Below are 22,352 nucleotides of genomic sequence, written 5' to 3'. Positions count from 1 at the left end.
AAACAGTTCAAATTCATCGCATGAATTTTAGTCAGTGATTCCACCAAAACATTGCATTGTTTTTTCTATGTGAAACTGAATTTATTCCTGTCACACTTATATGTGCATTTGAAAGAGGCAATTTAAATTTTGAAACGAAATCTCGAGTTATGAAATTTAATTGTGATCCCGAATCCAAGAGTGCATGGCAAATATGTTTATTTCCATAATTGTCAGTTACGTGAATTTTTACTGTTGACAATAAAACATATGAGTTTGTAAAACTAGTGAGGGCAACTCTTTCATTTTCTACATGCAATAATTTATTATGCTTTTCCTTGCAGTTTGGACAAGCAATATATCGACACTCATCAGCTGTGTGTCCTTTACAAAGACAATTTCTACATAAATTCAATTCATTGACTTTCTCTAATCTTTGTGGAATACTTAATTTTAAGAAGTCTGAACAATAATAAATAACGTGGTTCTCATTGCACAAGAAACACTTAACCGATTTGGATTTCACCCTGTCAGTCTTACCTAAATAGCTTCTGACATGCTTTCCCTTAAATTCCTTTTTAATTGTCTTTGGGCTAATTTCATTGTTTTGTTCCAAAGATTCAAGCAAATCAGCTCTATTCTTCAAAAAGGTAGTAAATTCCTTAAGGGTGGGCAGGTCCAAATTGCTTTTCACCTTTTCCCATTCACATACTGAAATTTTGTCGAGTTTAGTCGTCATTAAATAAATTAACAATGGATCCCAAGAATCCACATTCAAACCGAGATTACTCAGTGTTCTTAAATGTTTAAAGAGAGAATCTATAAGATTACGTAGTGCCTCTGAACATTCTTTTTTCAATGGAATTAAATTGAATAGGCACTTAATATGATTATTAATTAAAAACTTTTTATTGTCAAACCGGTTGCATAGTAATTCCCAAGCGATAATATAATTTTCCGATGAAAAATCGAGGGACTCTATCATTTTGGATGTGGCACTATTTAAACTAGCCCGCAAATAATGATATTTTTGTATATCACTGATTGATTGATTGGAATGCACGAGAGAATGAAAAAGATCTTTGAAACTCAACCATCCTTCATATGTACCATTAAACTTAGGCAAGTCTATAACTGGCAATTGTACCCTTGACTTTACCTCAGATTTGACATCATGATTGAGAACGTTTCTCTTATTCAACATCAAATTAATTTTATTTCGAAACCTACACATATTGTCAGAAAATTCCTCTCTTTGAATTATTTCACTATCAAATTGATCGTCTTCACAAGATATTTCAATTTGTGACTGAACTTGATCAAAGGATTCATCAATTGACGATAAATCATCTTTAAAAATTCTAATTAAATCAAAATCTCCTTCACTCAAAGAAGATGAATCACTTTCAAATTTCACAATGAGGGGTTCTAATTTCTTTGCAACTATTGTGAACTTTGCTTTTGCTGTAGCACGTTTTCTAACAAGCATTTTATCCATAATGAATGATACGAATATACCTACTGAATATATATATATAACTGATAAATATACTAACTATATAAGCGAATAAATTTGTTGACTCAAATAGTATTGGTAGGTAAAACAAAGGATACTTAACAAATGGGTTCCTTTGGCTCTTTCTCACACGAAAACAGTATTCTTCTGGAGACTTCAACTCGAAAGATGGACTTTTCCTCTGGCACTTTCTCGGTTTCCACTGATGTCTTTTTTAAAACAGGAACAGAAAGGTCACCAGTCTTTCGATGTAACAATTTTACACACTAACCAGAATGCGGTACACGTAGTAACTTGGAATTAAACGATTCGAACCTTTTATAGAAATATCAGGTTCGAAGGACCATGGAAATATACGGTTCGAAGCTTCTATAAAAATATGCGGCTACGAAGGACCATGTAAATATTTACGATTTAATGGACTGTATAAAATTATAAATAAAATAATAATTCCTGCGCTGGTTAAATGGTTTTATTTTGAACACTTAAAACTAACAACAGTTAGAACAGAAAACGTGAGCCTGTTAACATAGACTCACGAAAACACGTGTTTAACACGAAACAGTTAACGACACTGTTAACTATACAAGAGCTAAAACAGATAGCTCTAAAAGCGAAAGCCTTTTAACACTTTAAGACTTTACCAGAACGTGTTAAACACGAGACAGTTAACGACACTGTTAACTATACACTTACGAACTTAACTAGAGAGAAGAGAGGAGATTTAGAATAATCTCATGCTTCCAGAACATAGACTTTTACCATAGAATATTACGCACAGAGTTCATGAATCTACAATCAAGAAAACTTAGCTAAAATTATACAATAAATACAAATTATGTAATTTACATTAGAAAACCTCATCAGAGGAAGAAATACAACAGAGAATATAATTTAATAATTAAATTGAATCAAATATATAAAAGAGAACTGACGCTGGCGCCATCTATGGGATTTCCCTTCAAGTCTATGATTCATAAGCACTGCAATTTCTCCAAAAATATTAATAATGATGACCTGAGTCACTATTCCTGATCATCATCTTGTTTTTCCACATTCTTCTTTTTCTTCTTCCCCATTTTTTTTACAGAATCCGCACATAAACTTGTAACTAATCTGCAAAACATATATGTATCAATCTTCAAAAAATTTCTCGCCAAATAATAAACATCCGTTATTATTTTGATGTCTAATCTGAAAAGAAAAATATACATATTAAAAGGTTGACTCTATGTGTCGGTAACTTAAACTATTGAATTATATTCAAATATTATACAGTGTTTATTTGCTCCAATTCCAATATTTTTCTAATAATTATAAATTTTCCAATAGAAGAATGATGATATAACCTATTAGTTACTGTTACATCATTTGCTTTCGACATGAAAAAAATTGTTTATCTATTTGTTTGAGGTTCGACATGTTATTCCTATGAAATTAGCAGATCCTCTTACACAAAATTTGATAAATTAAATTTCAATAATCTCCGAGTTTTTGTGAAGAGATTTTCGTGAACAAAAAATGTCAATCTTCTAGCTTTTGAGCACTCTTTCATTGCAGAAATCGCTCTATAATTCCGCTACAATATCTAAAGTTTTCGAATTCGTAGCCGGAAATGGTCTCAAACGATAAATTTCGATTTGGAATTCGTGAAAGAATTCAAGTATGTATGTTTAAATGGCCGAAAACACTATAACTTCCGAAAGTGATGAACTATAGAAACTTGAAAATTTTAGGGTATATTCGCATAAATGACACGTATGAGTTCGTTGACTAGGCGTTCCGTTAATATGTATAGATGTTCGAAATTGTATTCTACTGTTAATTTGCAAACCGCATTTAAATCGTAATTGTTTTTGCAAATTAACAGAAGTACAATTTCGAACATCTATACATATTAACGGAACGCCTAGTCAACGAACTACGAAGTCAACGAGAAAAAGAATGTTGAAAAAATAACCTAAACTCTAATTAGACAATTATAGGTCAGGAGCTTTCAACTTCATGACAGTATTTTCCAAATTTTTTTCTTCAGGAAACATCTTTAAAATGTTTTATTTCTGACAAATATTCGTCTACTATTGGTATTTAATGCGATGATATTTTATGATAAGAGGCATATCATCAAGCATTGTTGAATTTATGATTAATAATATACCTATATATTATCCAAAACAGGTTTACAACCATGTGGCTTTCCGCGTATTAGTCAAACTTTGGTATCAATTCATTTCCCCTATGACGTTCCAGCGATGACCACACTTTGTTCGCTGTTCGAAATTGGACATTCACCTAATCTTCTTTTTCTTTTCGAAGATAATAATTATCATCACAGTACGACGGTCGATTTTTTTTTTTTTTCAAAAAATTATAGTTTTATTTTTTTGTGATGATTTTTGGTAGGTTTTTCTCACGAAGATTTCAAAAATACATCATTGCTTATTACTTTATACATATTGTCAATTCTTCTGCCAAAAACGAAAAGTTAGCAAAAAAAGGTTTTTCTCATTCGCAAATTGAAAATATTTACTTTCTGCAATGCAGATTGTTTAAGGAGAATATGTGAAAACTCTATAAAAATCGGTGATTTGTAAGAAGAAATATCGCTTATTTCGTTTTGAACTGAGCTGCAACGTGGTGGTGTTCCCTCTTGGGTGAAAATGATGGATAATAATAAACTTGTAAGTCTATTGATGGTGATATAAAAAACACGTTGAACAATGAGAACCATATGTATAAAACAAGAAATGCACCCGGCTCAACAGCTCTCAACTAGGCATAAACCATCAAGCCACAAAAATGTACAATAGATTAACAGAAAGCCTCAGATCTTCAAATGAAAAAATAAAAACCTACTTAGTTTCACTTGCTTCCTGAAGTATTTGTTATTGTGTTTCGTGACACCCTTTGTTATAATGATGTGTTATGTACCAACTTCCGCATCTCATATGTTACTCTGTTCTGTTTACTTGAGTTTACATTAGCATTTGAAAGAGGAAATGGAAATAAATAAATTAATTAATATAAGTGGAAAATGTTTACTTACGGTGGTTTCGGAGGTAGTGTACGATGTGCGTTGCTGACCGCACCACTCAATGACCTGGTTGCTAATATCTCATCATTGAAGAAGCTCCTCATCAGAAATCTTAATGCTAGGGTCTTTTTACATGGGCTTTGACACTGTGCGAAAAATCGGAAAAATTTCTCAGCGGTCATTTTTGTAGCATATTTTCCAAAGACAACCTGAGAGAAATGAACATTTAATTAAAATGAATGATTTCGACTATCAAGAAGAATATGAATTATGACTGGAAAACACTTTTGTAGATTCCACTAATATTTTGTTAAAAAAAAAACCGAGCTCTAATGCAAAGTTCAATTTCGAATGTTAACCGATAATGATTCAACAGTCGAAAAACAATTCATTTCTGGAAATAAGACAAAAAGGTTTACCTACTGCTTCTTCCTTCATAGAATTATGGAGGAGGTAAGCAGTTACATGTTCAAAATGTAACTATATCAACAAATTTCAATGATTCAAATAAAACACTTACATGATTCCCATTATACTTCACCTTGTACTCATCCAGGTTCTCTAGAACGTCCAGTTTTTTCTGAAAAAAATTTAATATTTAATGCCAGTCAGATTTTATGAATGTTGAGCTCAAATTTATGTGTTATCCTAATTTCATATCTATATTAGACGATGGTTTTTAACAAATTTTAAGCGTATGAATCAATATGAAAACATTTGCCACGTGCCATATTAAGATGTTCCATGAATTAAATCGAATGCAAATTGTTATCATTCTATGTTAGAATACAGATCAGGAAATTTTTTATCAGTTCAAAAATTATTTCTCGATCATTGTTTCGTCAAGCCATGACTCCTTCATGTGATATCTTGGTACTAAATATCATTACTTTACAATGGTTTGAACATTCCTTGGAATATTTGATAATTGTCTATTTGAATCGGTTTGAGCATTCAATGAAAATTGTTTTATCTATTGATCTCGAAGGTTTCTTAAAGTTCAAATCTAAAACTCTAATTTTGAATATTTGAAATTTCATAATTATCATGAAAATTATTTCTTGTATTTAAAAAAATTATGTTAGTGCGTATGTTGATTCTGTTTCTTGTTTACATATTTTTTTCGTGTTATTTTTGTCTGAAATGATTTTCATGAATGATTATCAAAGGTCCGTTAGGACGATTGATTTTATCCATATTCGATTTGTTTGAATGTTTTTGCCTTAAATAAACGAGTGAGTGAAGAAAAAAAATCATCTGATAAAATTTGAAGAACGAGTTGTATTTGAGAAGATTATTTTTTTCAACAATTTGAATGTTCAATATTTAATTGTGTGAAGGCACTGAATCGGTATGTGTTCATTTCTCAATAATGCACTTCAAGCTGTCAATAATGACGAATTCAAAGTAAAATGTTGATGTTTCAATGTGAACAAGTTATTATCGGTGAGGAGGTAGTATTATCAGTAGGTATAATCCCGAATGATTGACTGGAATAATGAATTGCTATTAGTTGAAATTACCAAAATGTCAGATTTTGACATGTGAAAAAAAAATCATTATTATAAATACTTGCCGTATGTACCTATACACAATAATAAGTTCTATTCGAATTGCATCAAGACTCAATTTCATTTATCTGGCAAAATAGAGGGTTTTATCAACAATAATGATACACTAATAAAAACGTAATTTCTTCTACATATACATATATCAGGGCAAACAGGAATATCAAAATATTGTGCTAATATGAAATAAAATTGAATTAATGTAGAACAATCATTGGATATACAGAATCAAATTAATTTCTTTTCTCATTATGAAATTTCTCATACTGAAAACAAAAGCGTTATACAATCACCCTATAACAAATTTCATATATCAATTGTTATCCTAATGAACAAATTTATTTGAGTCATTAAAAATAATGAATTAAAAATTAAACAGGTTATCTGTATTCAGTTTGAACATTAAGTACTTGCTGAACTGAAAATATTTTTCTCTAATTCTGTGGTTATTCCGTTCATTCTTCCACATCTTGTAGAACAAAATCGTGCGAGAATATATCAGAAACGCACAGTTTTCATGGTTATATTGGATTATTATATGTTGGTACTCCGAACTTTCCGCCACGGTTTTATCTGTCAATTCATCAATTTGCCTTAAAGAAATCAGTTCTGCCAACCAACATTTTTCAATGCAAAGATCACTAAATGATATTTATGGAAATATTTCATTAATTTCATTAAAAATGCAATGAATTAGAAAAAATAATGTATAATACTCGTACAGAAGGCTCATTCTACCACTCGTTCATTCAAAAACTCGCCACTTCGTTGCTCGTTTTTGAATTTTGAACTCATGGAAGAATATCAATGCCTTCTGCACTTGTATTATAAATAACTATATTTATTTTATTTTTGTTTCGTTGATTTCAAGATCAAATATTTACAATTTGTTTGCTGTTTTTGTTCTATTCCTTATCCAGTTTGTTGATCAAGAGTTTTCTCAAATAATTTGAGGAAAATTCAGGTAAGGCATTCGCAAAGAGTTGAAAAACTGCAATTTTCAAGATAATTCTACCGATAAATTCAAGATTTATAGAACTATGAAATTTCTTTCATAAGGGAATGTTTATAGGTCACCCTGTATGACGGTGGCTAGCAGAGTTTTAGAATTTTAATTATGAATTAATCCATTGTGGTTAAGAAAACGAAAAAAATTATAATATTGACTTACAGGGTGATCCAATATACACGAAAATAGAAAAAAGTCTAAAATTTTTCTAGTCTGGACCTGATTTTTTCGATTTCAGAATTATTGAAGGAAGCTGATAGTAAAATGTACAAAACTTCGAAACTTGAAATTATTCGGTGGATTTATTGAGGAGTTATTGAACTGAAGAAAATTCCACTGATAAGGGAATGTTTATTGATCACCCTGTATGACCGTGCCAAGTAAAGATTCAGAATTTTCATAATGATTTAATTCTTTGTGGCTACGAAAACGGAAAAAAATCATAATGTTCACGTACAGGATGATCCAATATTCACGAACATAGAAAAAGTCTGAAATTTTCCTAGTTCGGACCTGATTTACTCGAATTCAGAAATATTGCTGAATGGCGACAGTAAAGGGTGACAAAACTTCAAAATTTGAAATTATTCGGTCGATTAGTTAAAGAGTTATTCAACAGTGAAATTTCACTCATAAGATGAACATCACCCTGTATATCCCAAACGAAGGCATTCAGGCGATTGAAACCTCTTGATACTGGTCCTCCATGATGACTTTAATTCGTGGTATTCGTTTGTCGCATTCTTCCCGGGACACCCTGTATTTCAAAATGAGATTATCGAAAATAATAATTACCGCAGCATATGTTTTATCTGCAGAATTAATCATCCGTTAACGAACTGTCGGTCTTTTTCCATTATTTTATGCAACTAATACTGCTCTCCTGAATCAACTGTTCACAATTTTATATCGAAAACCAATCAAATACAGAGGCCTTATAGTTTTATAAGATTTCGCCATAAAATATTTCGAATGAATAAGACTAACGCGATTGAAGAAATTAAATTGTTCTATATTTTCTACTCGATAATTCAAGGCTTCTATTATCCAACTCAAAAGCCCGAAGTATACAATACATATATTTGATATATTGCATATATGATAAATAATTATTATTAATATTTTATTATATACAAAACCATAGGCTAGTGGTTTCCACTCATAAACTTAAAATTACAAAAATTAAATGGAATTCATGAACTACTTAAATATTAAAGAAACCTGCACATATTCAAAGTCACTCAACTAAGAAATGTGAAACTTACAAAATAAATACTTCCCAATTAAATTTCTGATAATGTCATGCAATTCTACAAATATATATATTCTATAGATTGAATACAGTCTACTTACTTTTATCTGTGTATAAGTATTCTCCTTTTTTGATTTTTTTGTTTTTTGTGCTTCAGGTACGCTTTCCATTTTAATAGGCTTCTCAGACATTCTCAATGAAATGAACTATCACCTAAAAAAATATATTTGGTAAGCGAAAATAATTCAATATATCAACTTTTCCAAAGAGATTAAAATAAATTCATAATTTTTTTGCAAATTTTCATTAACTGGAATCTGTTCTTAAAAAATTATTTCTTTCGGAATGTGCAATAAAAGTGGATCATAAAATAAGTCATTGATTCAAATTTAATTTAATTCAATACAACACTGAAAGAAATACTGCTAAGAAAATGTTTGCTAGATATAAATTTTCATCGTAATTAAAAAGCGAATATGTATTAAGATATTGACACTTAGGATTCAAACAGATTAGTGCGCTTAAAGTATTTTTTCAACCGCTAAAATTCAATAGTAATAGAAGTAGTAGTAGTATTAAAAAAACACACAAGTCAAGTGCTGCAAAATATATTTTAGTGACGATAAAAATTTTCTAGCAAAGAGTTTTTATATTGACTGAAAGCTAATTTTGATGGACCCTATTTACTACAGGAATTTTTTAAAATTTATCAAAGTTTATTGATGGTTAGTTGAAATTTCTTTCAGTGGAGTTTCAGAATGAACGTATTCAAGTGACTTAAATTTTGTTTTTCTTAATACATCATATAAATAAAATACTGCATTAGAACAAAATAATTTACGATATTTCACAAAATAAGAATTTTTGAGAGATTCTGCAAAATCAACTCCTCAATGAATACACTTATTATTATTCACTTATTTTCATGACACACTCCATAAAATACAACTATAATCGTTTAGAATTAATGTAGTAAAAATATTGAAAACAATAATTGACCACTTACCAAAACTAACTTTACTCGAACATTAACTAACACACTGATATCTTCACTCGAAGATCTTCTATAAGACTAACTTGGTTTGAAATTATTGGGTACTTAACTTGTTTGATGCACAATTCATAGAAAATCTTTCTTTTTCTTTTTCTTTCTTTGATTAGGACTCTATCGCATCTTGGAGTTTGAGCTAAAGCCAAAATCAAAAAAGAAAAAGAAAAACAATCTACGGACACCTCATTATCCCCCCTTAGGTACGCCACTTGTTCAACCGCCTTCGAAACAAAATCTTGTCTGAGACACTGAATCAGTTTTCTAAGAACTCAATTGAATCACCAAAATTATTTCAAAATTCCTAATTGCATTTTAATGAATCCTAATGTTGAAAGTGTACCGTAAACCAGGTAGATTTTGACATATTTTGGGGCTAATTGTCAACGTCTTCTGTGTAAACAGAAGAAGATGGTAATTCTATTAATATTGAAATAAATATAGTTATTTATGTATTAAGGGAGTTATGAGGGTTGTAACCACAGAGGGCAACAGATTTCAATTTTCAAAGAAAATTTAAGTTGTGTGTTGTTCTAAAGATTACGGAATTGATTTGACTCATTCTTAAATACACTATTTTCAGGTTGACATGAATTTCCTAATGGTTTTTGGTTTTGGACCTATTTCTGATTTTTTCGTAGTTCTTATACTTAATTGTTTTATAGATGTACGAGATGCTTCAATTGTTAGGAGCTTATTTGGTGCCTACGATGGATGCCATTACTAGACAAATAACACAACCAAATATAGAATTGAAGATTCTCAGGGATGATTCCTGTTTGTTGGAAGGTAGATTCAGGAAGTGGAAGATCATATAGAGTATTGGAAAAAATAAAATGGACAACCCCAAACAGCCATTTATAAAAGGCATTGCATCGGAGATGATATAAAATTTATGAATGAATTGTATAATATGTTTATTTTGATGACAGAAGATTCAAATTCCATAGTTTTTTTTAGAGTGGTTGATATTCGCTTCAAAATTATATATTTTACCTAGATTTTTCTAGAGAATCCTTAATGGTTTGGTCTTATTTTCACAAGCTCCAAACATTTTCTAGTGTAAATGTATATTTTATAAGAAAAAATGAAAGTGTACAAAATATAAACATAATATTATATATTATTATACAAGGTGTCCCGTAAAGACCACGTCAAACCGAGGGAGAATGTAGATCAAAGGATAACCCATCTGCTATGACAAGATTCCCATTATAAAAGTCTTCGAGATATTTTTTTTTTGAAAATAATGAATTTTTGCCCCTTTCAATAGTTTTGCCCTTGAGGTTGGTACAATTGTACATCTTTCTGGTTAATTTTTTCAGTAAAATATTGCTGAAGAATGATTTCAACGTTTACATTAAAAACATCCATTTTAGAGGGGGGCTATGAGAAATATTTGTATTGGAAATTTTGGTAGTGGATTATTTTGTTCATGAAGTTCAGCCCATCGTAGTGGAAAAAAATGTACCCAGCTACTGCTGCACATTACACCATTGAATTGTCCATTTTATAGTGATTTCTAAGAGGTATCACACAAGTCATTTGTTATTCAAAGAAAAAAGATATGGCTGTTTTTATCCATATATATAGCCCCCCTTTAAAATTTTCGGAGGATGTTTTTAATGCAAACGTTAAAATCATTTTTCAGCAATATTTTACTGAAAAAATTGACCAGAAAGATGTAAAATTGTACCAACCGTAAGGGAAAAACTATTGAAAGGGGCAAAAGTTCATTATTTTCAAAAAAAAAAATATCTCGAAAACGGTAAGACTTTTATAATGGGAATTGTGTAATAGCAGGTGGGTTATCCTTTGATCCACATTCTCCCTCGGTTTGACGTGGTCTTTGCGGGACACCCTGTATATTATTATACATATAAAAAAAATATATGAGTTGAATTTTTGTTTTTTGTTTTTATGAGAGTTCATTTTATACGATGTATGGTATAAATTATTCAATAAATCTCTTTAAACTATGTTTTGTTATGTTTCCACAAATCCAAAAATAAAGTTTGAATTTTCATTGGATCAATGAAACTATCTACTACTATCATAATTCCGTTTTGCAAGAAGTCTAGGAAATCGCCGTCGAAGGTTCCTACTACTTTCGTTTCTGATAAAATTATAAACCAATAATTTTATTTAAAATAAAAGGAGTAGGAACCTTCTTTTTTTTCTTAACGATTTTCTTAACTTCTTGCAAAACCGAATAAAATTGATACAATGAAAACGTACGTCGAATTAAAGTACCAAGTTAGTTAATCCAATGAACAAATTTAATTCCGAAACTCATTCATTGGTCCAACGAACTCATTCATTCCAATAATAAATATCGTACATTGATTCAACGAATTCGTACGTTGAATTAACGTACAACGTTCATTAATCCAATGAACAAATTTCATTGCCACAACAAAACTGATTCATTCGGTCGACGAATTATCATACCTTGCCGTGATGTATCATAGTAGTGATATTTACGCACATTCGGTACATACTCCCAATGAACGATAATTCGTAATGGACGCGTTCACTGGGACAATTTTGATGAACAATTAAATTGTCCCATGTACTTTTTCATTGTATTTACGTACTCTTTTCGTTAAGTGTATTTATTACTTGATTTGAGGTAGTTAATTTTACAATTGAAAACCTCTGTAACTCACCATGTTTATTTATGTTGAATAAACATATATTATTATTATTATTACGTCATGCCGGACATGCGTAAGACATGACCGGCCGAATGGTGGACTTACAAAGAAGAAGCTTGTTGGAAAGAAACATTTTGCTGCTTTTGCAAAGTAGCTATTGCAACTTTCGAATAATCATTTGATTTTCTTTCATTGAATGATAGTTCGTTTAATTATTATGAATTGAAATATGTTAATAATTATTACTTGTTTCTTGCTTTGATTCTGATATGTTCCATTTAGTTCAAGATGAGCAAATTGATTATCTCATCGAAATGTACCTATTGCATGTTGTTAATTAAACTAAAGGTACCTAAATGTAATAAAGATCCGACCCAAAGAAATTTGGATAAGGGTCAAAATCGCCTGAAAATCAACTGTGAATGACATTGTATGATATATCATTGAATTCAGCGTTAAAAGTTGTTTTGAAAAGTGTCATAAAATATGAGGGTCCGTTCTGAAAAAAATGAGGTTGAGGGTGGTCTAGAGGTTACGAAACGTTGGATACAAAATCTGATTACGTCAAATTGAGGATATTTTGCTGTCGAATAAAAAATTCTTGTAAGATTTTTTGATAATATTTGAAATAAAGTGGGAAAAAAAGAAATATCAAAATGACAGAATTTACTTTTCTTATGATATCTCAAAAACCGGCCTTGATAATCTCGATTTGTTCAAACTGCTTGACAATGCTTCTATGAATGCAACTATTTCTCCATTTGACCGACCTTCTAACTCTTATGGTTTAAAAGTTACCAATACAATCCCATTGAAAAAGTGACCACTCTGTATATTTGAATAAAGCAATAAAAAGAGAGCATTTTTTTATTCCTAGCTTTGATGAAATTGTAAGTAAAATACATGGAGCTGAATATTTCCCAGTATCAGATGCTAGTAAGGAATTTTGGCAGATAAAATTAGACCTAGAATCAAGAAAACTGTGTACAGTGCATCCCATTTTGGGTGAGACAGCCAGGTTTCTCGCTTGTTATTTAAGATAGAGCCTTGCGGTTTTCACGTTCCTGTCCTACTTTTTCGTGAAACTCAAGTTGGTCTAATCAGATTCTGCATAACTTTTTCCGTTCAAGAGATACAGGGTGATTTTGGAAATTGATATTTTTCGAACCCCTCCTTTATCTCCGAAATTATAAGAAATAATGCTGAGCTGAAAACTACGTTTGAATCAGAATTATGCATATAATCCAGTGGCGTACTCAATTTTTTTTCGGGGTATGGTTTTGAAGATTCAACACAAACCTATATTTTTTTTAATGGAACACCCTATATATCATTACTTCGTTGAATTCGTTATTTTTTTCCCTTCAAAATGATATATGATACTATGTAGGTAGGATGTTTAGAAATGTTAAAAAAACACTAAAACGTCAAATAATGATGATTTTTTGTAAATGGGCCATGAATTTTCTATGTTTCAATAAGAGGATTATTACTTTCGATTTTTAAAAGTAGTAGGTCATTGATGACACAAACATCCTTGTTGTTATTATGGCTACTATTCATTTGGTAGCATTGTTTTATCAAGTAGGCATTGGAGGGAAAAAACCAATCTGATCTAGCTGTCATCGGTATAAATTATTGTTATCATTATTGATTCTTCTTTTCTATGGGAAATCCATTGCCCATTAACAAAAAATCTTCATTATTTGATGTTTTAGTATTTTTTTAACATTTCTGAACATCCCACCTACATAGTGTCATATATCATTTTGAAGGGAAAAAAATAACGAAATCAACGAAGTAATGATACACATGGTGTTCCATTAAAAAAAACATAAGTTTGTGTTGAATCTTCAAAACCATACCCCGAAAAAAATATTGAGTACGCCACTGGATTCTACGCAGAATTCTGATTCAGACGTAGTTTTTACCTCAGCATTATTTCTAATAACTTCGGAGATAAAGAAGGGGTCCGAAAAGTATCAATTTCCAAAATCACCCTGTATCTCTTGAACGGAAACAGTTATGCAAAATCTGATTAGACCAACTTGAGTTTCACGAAAAAGTAGGACAGCAACGTGAAAACCGCAAGGCTCTATCTTAAATAACAAGCGAGAAACCTGGCTGTCTCACCCAAAATGGGATGCACTGTACATTCAACTCTCCGTTTGGTCGGTATAAATTCAAAAGAGTACCATATGGTATTTCTTCGGCTAGTGAAGTATTTATGAAAAAAATTAAAGAATTATTTGATCGAGTAGATGGTATGGACATATTTAGATGATATAATTATGTTTTCCGTATCTTAAAGTCTGTTTTTAAAAAGAATTTATTCTATTTTGAATTAAGAATTACAACACTTGGATAAATAATTAATAATTCTACAGATTAAGATTTGGGAAAAACGTGAGTTACAAAACGAAGCTTGATTTTCTAAATCTGATTCATAACTAACTAAAGTCTGTCCTGAAATCTACAAAGAAAGCTTTATGAGTTCACAGAGAGAATTTGCACTTCAGCACTATCGCGTACATTTCCAAGAACGGCGTTGGCCGAGCTTCTTCTATTATGTTGACTTGTGCTGTTTCGGTCGATGTGGATCTCATAATACCTCCCCCCTTAGTTCAGATAACGTCCTCGTTATCAGTGGGATCAACTGGGTTGTTCTCGAGGTCGATGCGAATGATTTTCCTCGGATTGTATAACAGGTCTCTAATTCTTACTCTGTTTATCATGACAGTGATTGTTCCAATGATTATGAAACAGAGTAAAATTCCGCTTATGGTATAATGCGTGAGCTGAGTTATTGGGTGTAGATAAATTGGTTGATTTTGAAGTTTCTCAGCTTCTTGCAGGATTGATGTAGGTTCTCTTAAGTGTTTTAACTGAAGTTCCATTTTATAATCGTAACTCAATGGGAGTTTTGAAATGTTTTCAAATTTCATCTCAAAAATTGGTTCAGTGTTGTCAAATATTGAATTGTCGATGATGATGGTACAATCTGAATGTAGCAGGTTTATTCCTTGTATGGATTTTTTCATAATTATACCATGGCAATCTTCTAGTATTGTCTGCGTATTCTTAAACAGGGTGAGAAGCTGTTTGTTCTGAAGTGTATGGATTATCTTATAGTTGTTTTTGATGAGCACTTTTTGACACTGGTCTGGTGATGACAGGATGCAGGCTTCTTTGACTGGTGGTTGAAGACATAAGACAATGGAACTGCCTAATGTGGAAATACAGGCTTCATTGGTCCAGTATTCTTCGTAGTTGATTCTGACCAAATACTTTTTCGGAGGTATTACAGCAATATCTTGGTGGTTAGGTAGAGGGTACACTCGGGAATAGTTTGTGGTGATCTGTTTGAGAATAGGAATTTTGAGGAGAAAGGTGATGGATTCATCCGTTCCTATGACAGATATTTTAGCAAACTCTATAGTTTTATAGAGATGAACGTGATCGATTGGAGATAATTGTTGTGGTTTATAAATTTTTTCGAGATACTTTCCAATCAAAAGAAGTTCATCGATTTTTATGAGTTCTAAATTTGGTATTCCTTTCATTGCAAAACTGATAGTTCTTTCAAGCATCAAGAAAGTATTCAATAGATCTTCTGCTTGAAGTATTTGATATTCAACAGTCATTCTGAATTGTTCCGTTGATTTTATGTTTTGAAAAAGTAATTTAGTATGTTGAATATTATCATTCAATAAAGCTAAATCTTCTGAGTACCTTTGTGTTAAATGATTTGCAAAAGAAGTTAATTTATTAATTCTTTCAATTTCAGAGTTTTTAATTTGATGGAGACTTTCTATGTTCTCGTTAATAGTTTTCAGATCATCGTCGTCTAGATTTCCTGTGATAAATTTTATGCCTTTGCCAATAAAATTAGCCAAACCTCTTTTAACTTTTTTGTTAATGAATTTATGTAGTATTTGTTCAATTTGGGCTAAATTCGATTTTAATTGAAGGTAAATTCTATGAGATAATTCATCAATAGTTCGATTTTTCTGCAGTGCATTAAAGTTGTAATTAAGTTGATCATAATTGATTTGTAAATTCGTGATGTTTATAAAAAAGAGAAAATTATGGTAATGATCAAGAATTTTGGCCTGACTTAAGGGTTCTTCAAAGTATCCATTACTGATTATTTTGTTGACCTGAAGGGCCTGGTTGATTTGGGTCTGTATCAGGAGGATCATTGGTATCCTGAAAAGAACAAACATTTTTTCTTAGTCGTTTGACTTTTTTGATATGAGCTGTGGTTTCTCTAGATTTTTGAGTTAAACCACTAATTTTATTTTGTTGTTGTCGTTCAACTGTAACTTTTTCAAAAGGCGGGTCAGTTTTTCTGGGTCTATTTCTTTCAACGTAGACTTCTCTTTGTGCTAGATTTGGGGGATCGTTTCTATTCTCATTTATTCTATTCAAATTTTTCTGCCCTTTTTCTTTATTCCGTTCGTAAATATGGTCAAAAAATGGTAATATTTCTTTCTTTCTTTTTTCGTTGTATTGCTCGTAAACTGTCATGTTCAAGTCAAATTCTGGTAATTTGTCGTACGGACCGTAAAGTAAATGAAATGGAGAATATCCGGTCGTTGAATGTATTGATTGATTATAGATCAAAGTTGCAGTGATCATAAGATTTGAAGGATTTTCATTTGGATTTTTCAATTTCAAAATTCTGAGTTTTTCTAATAGTGTTGAATGAAATCTCTCAATAGGAGAGTTTGAACTTGGGTTATTCACAGTAGTAAAGTGTAAATCAATTTTATTCAACTTACAATACTCTAAAAAGGTTTTATTATGAAATTCTCTTCCTTCGTCACAAACAATTTTTTGAGGAATATTATGATGTGCCAAATAATGGCGTAATTTGTTGAGGATTGTTAATGCTGTACCATCTTTAACGAGATACGACTGGGCGTATTTAGAAAAGAGGTCTATTATTGTCAAAAATTTGGAATTAAGAAAAGAAAAAGTATCGATGTGTATTACTTCAAATGGTCTCTTTGCAAGAAGAGGGCCAGAAAATTTCAATCTATAAGGGTGTCTTTCGTATTTTGACTGAAGACATAGTTCACATTTATTTATGATTTCAGTGATTTTGTTTTTCATTTTCGGCCAATAATACTTTTTTGATAAAAATTTGTGACTTTCTGAAATTCCATTATGATTTTTGTCGTGATATTCGGAAATAATTTCTTTTTTATTTTCCTCGCAAATTACATCCAATAAGTAGATATTGCTAATAAAAAGTTTGGCAGAGTAGTTAAATGATTCTTTACAAAATCTAACGAGAGGTAAACGCAGCTTATTGTCTCTAAAATAAATTCCGTAAGATTCATTCGGTCTGAGAATTTCTTTGAAAAGTTTAGAAAAATCATCTGTAATACAATTTTGTCGTATTGATACGCTATACGTGTTTCTTCCGAAGGGTTTACTAAATTTCAAATTGAATTGTTCACCGATGTTAAAAATAACTCGATTGGGATAGATATTGACTGATTTTTCTGTAATTGGAATGACTTTTCCATTATCTTCTTGGGTAGAATGAATGGTAGCATCAGTATCAGAATTCTGATCATCATTTAAATTTTGTTGTTCACTATTATTTGGAATAGATAATTCATCGTTTTGGGGATTGAGAATATTTTCTAATTCATCATCGCTTAATTCAGGGAGTTCACTCACATTTGGTAAAATAGAGGATAGTTCTACATTTAAATCAACATCAGATAGAAGTGGTTCATTTTCTCGATTATGTATTTCTATACGAGAAAGAGCATCGGCAACTTTATTTTCTTTGCCTTTGGTATGAATGATTTTAAAATCAAATTCTTCTAATTTCAGTTTCCAACGTATGAGTCGAGAATTTGGTTCTTTGATTTTAGAGAGCCATACGAGGGGATTATGATCGGTTTCAATAGTGAAATGTTGTCCATAAAGATAAGGCCTAAAATGTTTTGTAGAATCTAGAATTGAAAGTAATTCTTTTTCGATAGTCGAATAATTTCTTTCAGCTGAATTTAGAGTTCTTGAATAGTAAGCTACAGGTCGATTTGATTGTGATAAAACACTTCCAATAGCAACATTTGAAGCATCGGTGGTTAATTTAAATGGTTTCTCGAAATCTGGATATACTAAAATTGGGGCATTTGTCAATAATTCTTTGCATAAGTGGAATGCATGTACGTAATCGGGATCATCAGGGTTTATTTTTGCGCCTTTTTTCAAGCATTTAGTAAAAGGTGAGACAATATGTGCGAAATTTTGAATAAATCTGCGGTAGTAACCTACCAAACCTAGAAATGATTTGATTTCTTTCACTGTACGAGGTATTGGGTAATTTTCTATAGTGTTTAATTTTGAGGGGTTGGGGGATACTCCTTCCGGGGTTATCACATGTCCCAAAAATTCTACATTTTTGCTTAAAAATTCGCATTTGTCAAGTTCGATTTTTAGGTTGAATTCTTTTATTTTTTTAAATATTAATTTTAAGTGATTAATGTGTTCTTGTAAGGATTTGGAAAATACGACAACGTCGTCCATGTATACAAAACAGAATTTATGGAGATATTCTTTGAGTACGTTATCCATACAACGTTGAAATGTACTTGGGCCGTTTTTCAAACCATAAGGCATTCTAACATATTCAAAGTGGCCATTATTCACTGTAAACGCGGTTTTTTCGATCGATTCAGGGTCCATTTCAATTTGATGAAATGCTTTTGCCATGTCGATTGTTGTGAAATAACAACTTTTTCCTAAGTTATCTAAAATTTCTTCGATACGCGGTAAAGGGTATTTATCTTCTACGGTTTTTTTCATTAAGACGTCGATAATCAATGACCATTCTGTATTTCTTTTTTCCAGATGCGTCTTTTTTCTTATCAACAATCCAAACTGGGGCACTGTAGGGTGAAATCGATGGACGTATAATTTTGTCATCTAATAATTTTTGAATTTGTTCCTGAATAATTTTTTTCATGTGATGGGGGTGTCTAAAAGATTTAACATAAACTGGTTCTTCATCTTTTGTTCGAATTTTGTGTTTTACATTATTGCTGAATGAAAGATCGGAATTTTCATTATAAAAAATATTTTTGAATTTATTACAGAGTTTCAAAATTTCTCGTTTTTCTTCAGAATTCATGTGTGAGGTTCTAATATTTTTAGCAATTCTAAAATTTTGGTTTTCTAATGGAGGTGTAGATATTTCAGTCTCTAAAAGAGATGTCACAGGTATTCTTTCAGAAAAATTTATTTCTATGTTATTTTGATTTGGTTTTGAAGTTGGTATAAAAGAAAATCCGTTTTTCGCATGAGCAATGCATTCTGGAGTTGAAAATTCTTGAAAATTTAATTCTGGTAATAAAACATCACCGTTTTCTATATAGTGACAGGTACTTTAACAAAATTATTTGCTTCGAATTTTTTCGGTTTTAATTTTGTGGAAGAATATGCAAGGTTGAATGGAATTTTCATGTTATTAATTTCTAAAGTATGTGTTTTATAGTCGATGTTTGCACCTAATTTTTGTAGATCTGATGTACCTAATAAAGCGTCAAATTTCTGATGCCAATCAACTACATGTAGATGGATATTATCGAAGATTCCTAGTTCGTATAAAAGTGGAATGCTCAAATTATTGTCAGCTTTAATAGTATTTCCTAAGCCTGAAACACTGAATTCTTCTTTGTATAAATATTCAAAAAATTTTTCGAAGGCAGGTTTCGAATTAATGACGGAGTTTGTTGCTCCCGAATCAATTAAAATTTTAAGATCAATTTGGGGTAGATAAATATAGGGCAATTTTGACATAATTTTTACACAATTTAAGTCTAAGTTTCTTGGGATTCCGAGGCATTCATCTGAAAATTTTCGTCATCCTCGTAATAATTCTCACAATCAGGTTGTTGTTCAATTTCCGCATTATAATATTCCGTTTCATAACATTCTGGATCATCATTCTCGGTTTGAACATTAAATAATTCTTCCGAATAAAATTTTGGTTGTTGTGATTGATTTGGATTTCTTTGGAATGTTCTGGTTGATATTGACATGGGTGTTTGTTGTGGTTGTTTAGAAGTATTCCTAGTCGAAATTGACATAGGCGTGGGTTTTGGTTGATTTTTGTAAATATTTGAACCGGGTTTGGTTCCAAAAACTTCGCGATTCGTGGGGAATCTTTGATTGTTTGAAATCGGTTTATTTATTGAGTGGGGGAAACCTGGTGGGTTTCTAGAATTGTTATTAAATTGAGAATTTGTTGCTGGATTAGTAAAATTTGGTGGGTTATTAAAATAATTTGGAGTAAAATTATTGTAATGATTTGAACGATTTGGATAATTTGATGGTTGTGGGCGTATGTGAATTGGTTTTTTAGGCGTTTCTTGTGATTTTCGTAGGAATTCACAATATTCCCATTCTTGTTTTCTATTATCAAAAAATTTACATCTATTTATACATTCTTCGATGGTATTTGAATCGGAATTACTTAGATAGGATCGATAAGGTTCTAGAATTCCAATTTGAAATGTTTTAAGGGCTAACTTTTGAATGTCCTGCTTTTTGTACAAGAGATAATTTGGGTCTTGAATATTTAAGGTCAGATATTGAAGGAGATCATTTAAATTTTTTGATAGCCTACTGTAAAAATCTAAATAATTTTCACTTCTATGTTGTACGCATTGACTTAATGATGAAATTAATAAATCTTCGTTACGTTGGTCTCCGTACCTTTGCAAGAGAACTCTTCTGATTGTAGGCCAATCAGAGGCATTTTGGAAAGCAATGAAATCTCTGGCTTCATTTTTCAATTTTGATCTTATAGAAAAATTAAACGCATAGTTCAAGTCAGGATTTAATATTCCTTGCACATGTAGTAGTAAATTATCGACTTCATTGATGAATATCGATAGATTTTGACCAGGTGAATATTCTGGTATGGAATTCAATAGTAATTGTAAGTCCTGTCTGGACATTACTTCGGTAGGTATAACGTTAGTTACTTCGGTAGGTATAACGTTAGAAGAAGTTTGGTTATTCATTTCGGAATGTGTTAAAGTTCTTCTACGATAAGGTTGAAATCTATTATTTCTAAACGATTGATTTTGTAAAAAATTTGCTCCTAGCTCTAGAATTTCTGAGTCTTCAGCGATAATTTCTAATTCTTGAGATGAGTTATCTGTCATTTGAAATTAGGACTGATGTGGAAAAAATGAGGGAAAAAGGGGTTGATGGACTTACACCAAGATTTGCATCCTATAGTGGTTGGTCCTTCCTTCTGGATCGAAGTGGTTGGCTTCCTTCTGGGTTGAAGGGGTGGTGCTTCCTTCTGGATCGAAGTGGTTGGCTTCCTTCTGGGTTGAAGGGGTGGTTGATGATGGTTCTGGATATCACATCAAGAGTTGAAACTCAACGGGAGTTCCTTGGACACAATCCGTAGCGGACACTTATTTCAGTTTCGAACTAAAACCCCGTTGCGATATCCTGTTCGCAGCGCCAATTATGTTTTCCGTATCTTAAAGTCTGTTTTTAAAAAGAATTTATTCTATTTTGAATTAAGAATTACAACACTTGGATAAATAATTAATAATTCTACAGATTAAGATTTGGGAAAAACGTGAGTTACAAAACGAAGCTTGATGTTCTAAATCTGATTCATAACTAACTAAAGTCTGTCCTGAAATCTACAAAGAAAGCTTTATGAGTTCACAGAGAGAATTTGCACTTCAGCACTATCGCGTACATTTCCAAGAACGGCGTTGGCCGAGCTTCTTCTATTATGTTGACTTGTGCTGTTTCGGTCGATGTGGATCTCATAATAATATAATAATTTGGGGAAGAACTCAGTATTAGCAGAAGAAATGTGAAGGGGCATCATACATTACAACGTATGATACAAGAGAACAGATAAAAACCTCAGCAAAAGCACTGTCTCCCCGTATTGGTGTAGTGACTGGTTTGTGTGAACGTTTACAGAATAAGCTACTAAATATTAGTTTTCATTATATAGATTTGAAGTTAGCGACCCCTTCTAAAAAAGAACCTGAAACTGAATGGATATCTTGGAAATCACCATGAAATTTATAAATCGGACAATTATTCACCATTCAATGGTTTCTTCTACATCACACTCACATAGTGGGCTATCAATAGAATGCCATTTGAAGAGGGTACTATTACAACGACCATGACCAGTCCTAAGTCGATTTGAAATACACCAAATTTTCCTAGGAAGATTGAAACCTAGAACTTTTTCTGAAGGATCAACGATAAGACTT

The 22,352-nt window shown here is 31.4% G+C and overlaps 2 protein-coding genes and 1 long non-coding RNA gene across 4 annotated transcripts; 1 reads left to right on the top strand and 2 right to left on the bottom strand.

Moving 5' to 3' along the window:
- Nucleotides 1-31: 31 nt before the first annotated feature.
- LOC123672080 lies at nucleotides 32-5,516 on the bottom strand. The gene is made up of 3 exons (XM_045606067.1): nucleotides 5,050-5,516; nucleotides 4,542-4,738; nucleotides 32-2,689 (listed from the first exon to the last, which is right to left on the bottom strand). Exon 3 carries the CDS (start codon nucleotides 1,475-1,477, stop codon nucleotides 32-34), a length of 1,446 nt encoding a protein of 481 aa, XP_045462023.1. The 5' UTR covers nucleotides 1,478-2,689; nucleotides 4,542-4,738; nucleotides 5,050-5,516.
- Nucleotides 5,517-5,840: 324 nt separating this feature from the next.
- Nucleotides 5,841-10,566, top strand: LOC123671748. 2 transcript variants are annotated; one of them, XR_006746172.1, is made up of 3 exons: nucleotides 5,841-5,975; nucleotides 8,516-8,588; nucleotides 10,072-10,566. It is a non-coding gene; the product is annotated as an uncharacterized LOC123671748 (long non-coding RNA). The 2 variants fall into 2 exon arrangements; XR_006746173.1 differs by having other exon boundaries at nucleotides 5,841-5,995.
- A 4,121-nt stretch (nucleotides 10,567-14,687) lies between these two features.
- LOC123672072 lies at nucleotides 14,688-21,895 on the bottom strand. The gene is made up of 2 exons (XM_045606055.1): nucleotides 21,316-21,895; nucleotides 14,688-16,272 (listed from the first exon to the last, which is right to left on the bottom strand). The coding sequence occupies exons 1-2, from the start codon at nucleotides 21,327-21,329 to the stop codon at nucleotides 14,688-14,690; spliced, it is 1,599 nt and encodes a 532-aa protein (XP_045462011.1). The 5' UTR covers nucleotides 21,330-21,895.
- Nucleotides 21,896-22,352: the final 457 nt, after the last annotated feature.

The sequence above is a fragment of the Harmonia axyridis genome, chromosome 1 (assembly GCF_914767665.1).
Source record: "Harmonia axyridis chromosome 1, icHarAxyr1.1, whole genome shotgun sequence".
In the NCBI taxonomy this organism is placed as follows: Eukaryota; Metazoa; Arthropoda; class Insecta; order Coleoptera; family Coccinellidae; genus Harmonia; species Harmonia axyridis.
Note: the sequence above shows the minus strand (reverse complement) of the source record. Positions and strands in the feature narration are given on the sequence as shown.